The sequence below is a fragment of the Scomber japonicus genome, chromosome 4, assembly GCF_027409825.1.
Source record: "Scomber japonicus isolate fScoJap1 chromosome 4, fScoJap1.pri, whole genome shotgun sequence".
NCBI lineage: Eukaryota > Metazoa > Chordata > Actinopteri > Scombriformes > Scombridae > Scomber > Scomber japonicus.
In genome coordinates, this window is record NC_070581.1 from 20,918,920 (window position 1) to 20,923,130 (window position 4,211).

Here is a 4,211-nt window from a genome sequence, read left to right on the forward strand (position 1 = left end):
ATTCCCACAACTGTGTAAACAGATTTATATCCCCACAACGTGAGAAATACTGGGACCACACACACAGACAACTAATAAATAGTGTGTAATTATTAGTTGTCCATTTGATGTAGTTGCTGTATGTGAAGCCCACACCTACTCCCCACAAATCTTCTTCATTTGTATTGTGGATCAGGCTTTCACTGCAGCTGCCTGACATCAGAAAAGATTAAGATCAGAGAAAATTTAAAGATGATTTCCGTTCTGACTCCTCTTCTTAGTCTTGTCGGGGTGCCAATGTCAACAAACACCTAGTTCTTCCCAGCACTAAGAAAACAGCAGCTTTTCATGTTGTGTGAAGCGCACATTTTCTCATAAACAATGGAAATACTGAGTATACTTTCAAGTTATGAGTGTCCACAAAAAGCCCACTAACGCCATCTTGTGGATGAGAAAGAGATGACTGCTGGTCATCGCATATGCATTATTGATCGATGACAGGAACAGAAAGTACAGGAAACTTTGTACCAAAAGCTTTGCATTTAATTCTGGGAACTTTGGAAAAATATTTTGAGGAAAATAGCAGATGAGAATTTATGTTTGACCAATTTAACATTAAATCAAAACTTTGACATTTTACAGTGTGAAAACAAAAAGGATTTATCAACATGAAGCATTACTCATTTTAATATATGAGGCACAGAATGACTGCTGTTGAACAATACTATACGATTGTTCTCTTGTAGCAAAATCCTGTGTATCTAAAATTCTCATAAAGTTAGGTGATATGTTTATAATGTAATAATATGATAGAGTTCCTTCATCAACACAATTATTATATAATAACACAGATCTGATGAACCATTGAGTTCTCCCTCACTGATGCCTGACTAAATTTAAGTAAAAATAATTGTAGGGGACTGACTGATTTTAAGAAATAAATGTGATGCAATGTGACTCTATAAGACAAACTGCTTGCTGAGTTCACAGAAATCTGCCAGCAGATGGCGCCACTGCCATTTAGTATACTGCAGCTCTGTCATGACTGTAACACTAATGGTTGCTTTCTTTAAACGATGTACAAATTGTGTGAATGTACAATAAGACACTGTAGACACTGTACAGCCCACACAGTATGTGTTGAGGATACATACTGTCAAAACATGCTGCTATACTAAGCTGTTAGTGTACTGAGTGGAAAACTGGAGTGGCACTGGTCTGGCCAGCTGTTCTTGTTTCCTTGAGCCTTCTGAGAACATTTGGATGTGGTGTTCTTCACTGATCTCATTAAGCCCTGTTCCCTGCTTATGGTTCATGTATTCAAATCCTTACTAAAGCAGTTTCAGTCCACTGTTAAACCTTCGGGCAATTCCACCACCACAGGCTCACAGTCATCCAAGTCTGCATCAAAATCCCAGCGAAACTTCTTGGTCAGGTGTGCTTTGAACTTCTCTGCTCTCTTACGGAGTGTGCTGTCTACTCCAGGTCCCATGGCAAACTGGAAAAAGTCCTATGAGAGAATAAATCAAACAATGTAATGATTTGTAATTGTAAATGTGAACGTCTATGGCAGAACAATAATTAAAGGTGATGCTTCAACATTGATGTCTATGTCACACCGGTCGGACCATTGAGCCATAACATCCAGAACCATGAATGCATTTGTGTATCTTGTAGCCTGCGGATAATTATGTGTGAGCCATTTATGACACTGTAATCTGAGGAGATCAGTTTATATAAAATCTTCTAACCCTAACCCTTCATATCAAGAAATGTATGACCTTGACGAAAACACACATTTTTGCTGCAGCAATTTTCCCCCACTTACATTTATGGGACTCTGAAATTGTGCATATACCTGCAGTGTGGACGTGAGGAAGTTGTTCTGGGACACAATGTCCACAAAGAAGTCAGGAGGGATTTCTCCGAGCTGGTGGTAGAGCACAGCAATGAGCCCCAGGTAGAGTTCCTTGCGCTTTCGCATGGTCTCCTCAGATCGACACAGCAGAGCCAGAAGTTTCTTCCAGTGTTCAAAGCCCTCATAAACGTTTCCAATCAGGAAACACACAAAGGCAAACTGCAGCTCACCTGAGAGGGAACAGAGGAAATGAAAGTTGTTTTTAACATATAGCATGTACTGGTGTGTTATTTGAATGCTTTAATGTTAGTGTATTTGTCACATATGTATCTATCCCTGAACTAATAAAGGCAATCACCTAGTAGGTTGAGAGGCTGCAGCTTGTGGTTCTTCTCCAGCACATTCTCCAGAGCGTAGCTGAGGTCCAGGCTGCACTGGGTTATCTCAGCTGGTGTAGCCCCAGGAGGATAAGTCTTCTCGGGGATAAAAGAGAAGCGTAACTCCGTCCCCTCCCTTGGCTTCATCCTGGGGAGCCTGTCGAGCCCCTCTCTCATGCTCTGGCAGGCTGTGTCATTCCTCGGCTGCTCTGCCCTGTCCTTGGTGTGTCTTAACTGGAGCTCAGGAATGACATCACTGAAGGCACATATTCGTCCTGAGAGGGGCTGCAAGTTATTGGCCACATCCTCGTTCAGACGGTCAGTGAGGGATACCCACTTCCTCATCACCTCATAGGGATAGGGCCCAAGGTAAGGGTCCAGATCTTTCAGATTCTCCCTGATTCGGCTCACCTCCTCTTCGTTCTGGGAGGCTGTGAAGTCCAGATCTTCCTCTTTGGGATCCCAGTTAGCCAACAGGATCTCTCTAGGTTTAAGAGTGAGGAAGAGGCCTGTCTTTGGGCCGATCTCTCCTCCACAACTCGGCGAGTTAACAGAGCAGTAGTTGAGGAAGTGCAGGCCTGGAGGGATCATCTTCACACCTCTGAAGCGGGGACCAACCTGCCATGTCTTGCAATCAATCCCCAACTCTGTACCCTGAGGGACCCCCAACAGCACCAGGGTAGCTCCCTCCTCAAACAGCCTAAGAGCTACATCTGGATCCATATCCACAGAGCTGCTGCTGGCCATTTCTCCTCTACCCGGGAGCGCAGTTATTATTTAAGCTCACCTACTGAAAGAAACCAGACAGCGCAGAAAATAATCTCCACTTTTCACTGGTAGGACAGTTTTTCTTTTATATTCAACAGAATTTTCCCCAAAATTGTGGTCGTGAGAAATACAGCCACTTTCTATGCTAACGTTTTGTTTGAAGGCAGTTTATCGTAATATAATAATTAAATATGCCGGTTTTAAAACGTACACTTGTATAAAGGTGTTAACGACATTTTGTGTTTATCGCAGCTTTACCTCGTGCCGTTTGTTGTTGATATTTTTCATTTCGTTTGGACGTCGTTTGGTCACGTTCATTTATTTCTCTTCCGTATTCTGCGGAAGACCTGTCCTACTCTGCCTCTGATTGGCTCTGACTTGGATATTCTAACCCACAGACCCAATACTATCCGGGGCTCTGAATCTAACCAATAGAACCACGAAGGTAACGAGTACTAACCATTCAGAGGCAGCGTGAGGCGGGTCTTCACTGAATGCGGGTGGGAAAAGCATGGGGAAAAGTAAAGCCATGCTGTTTATTCAGAGTGCTACGTATTGTTTTGCTCCGGACAAAAACTGTGCCGTATTCTAAAAGTTCCGCGTCCATCACATTTTTTCGAGCTTGTGTACAGATAGTCCTGATTTCTACTTTGAGTGCAGTTATACTCAAAAGATATAATAATTACGATTAGGTAAATTACATCTCGCTACATGAAAAATAAATTAAAGTTTTAAAATCATGTGCTTATAAGCTTTCCTTTGAAGATAGTAACCAGTTGTGTATTGATTCTGCTGATAATTTAGTAAGTAAAATAATGATAATATTGATAATAATAATAATAATAATAATAATAATGATGATAATAATAATAATAATAATACGCTTATTAATTCAGTTTATTTGGAACAGCACCTTCCACAGAAATAAAATTTACAGTGTTCAGTGCTTTACAAGAATAAAAGTTAAGATCATGTGCTTATTTCCTTTGAAGATACTAACCAGTTGTGTATTGATTCTGCTGATAATTTAGTAAGTAAAATGATAATAATATTGATTATGATGATGATAATAATAATAATAATGATAATAATAATAAAAATACATTTATTAATTCAGTTTATTTGGTACAGCACCTTCCACAGAAATACAATTTACAAAGTGCTTCACAAGACTAAAAGTTAAAAATAAAACTGTGAAACATACAAACAACAATCAATAAGCCACACAT

The 4,211-nt window shown here is 40.3% G+C and overlaps 1 protein-coding gene across 2 annotated transcripts; it reads right to left on the bottom strand.

Annotated features, from left to right (window-relative positions):
* Positions 1-510: 510 nt before the first annotated feature.
* On the bottom strand, positions 511-3,323 carry aar2 (AAR2 splicing factor). 2 transcript variants are annotated; one of them, XM_053318433.1, is made up of 4 exons: positions 3,241-3,323; positions 2,196-3,004; positions 1,838-2,067; positions 511-1,489 (listed from the first exon to the last, which is right to left on the bottom strand). In XM_053318433.1, the coding sequence occupies exons 2-4, from the start codon at positions 2,959-2,961 to the stop codon at positions 1,322-1,324; spliced, it is 1,164 nt and encodes a 387-aa protein (XP_053174408.1). In that variant the 5' UTR covers positions 2,962-3,004; positions 3,241-3,323; the 3' UTR covers positions 511-1,321. The 2 variants fall into 2 exon arrangements, with proteins under 2 accessions (XP_053174408.1, XP_053174407.1); XM_053318432.1 differs by having other exon boundaries at positions 2,196-3,295.
* Positions 3,324-4,211: the final 888 nt, after the last annotated feature.

Excerpts from the sequence above, each read along its gene's own strand:
- aar2 (XM_053318433.1), bottom strand. The coding sequence starts at position 2,961 with ATGGCCAGCAGCAGCTCTGTGGATATGGATCCAGATGTAGCTCTTAGG. Across the intron at positions 2,068-2,195 it reads GCAGCCTCTCAACCTACTAG|GTGAGCTGCAGTTTGCCTTT; the intron begins GTGATTGCCTTT and ends GTTCCCTCTCAG. Across the intron at positions 1,490-1,837 it reads TCCTCACGTCCACACTGCAG|GACTTTTTCCAGTTTGCCAT; the intron begins GTATATGCACAA and ends ATTCTCTCATAG.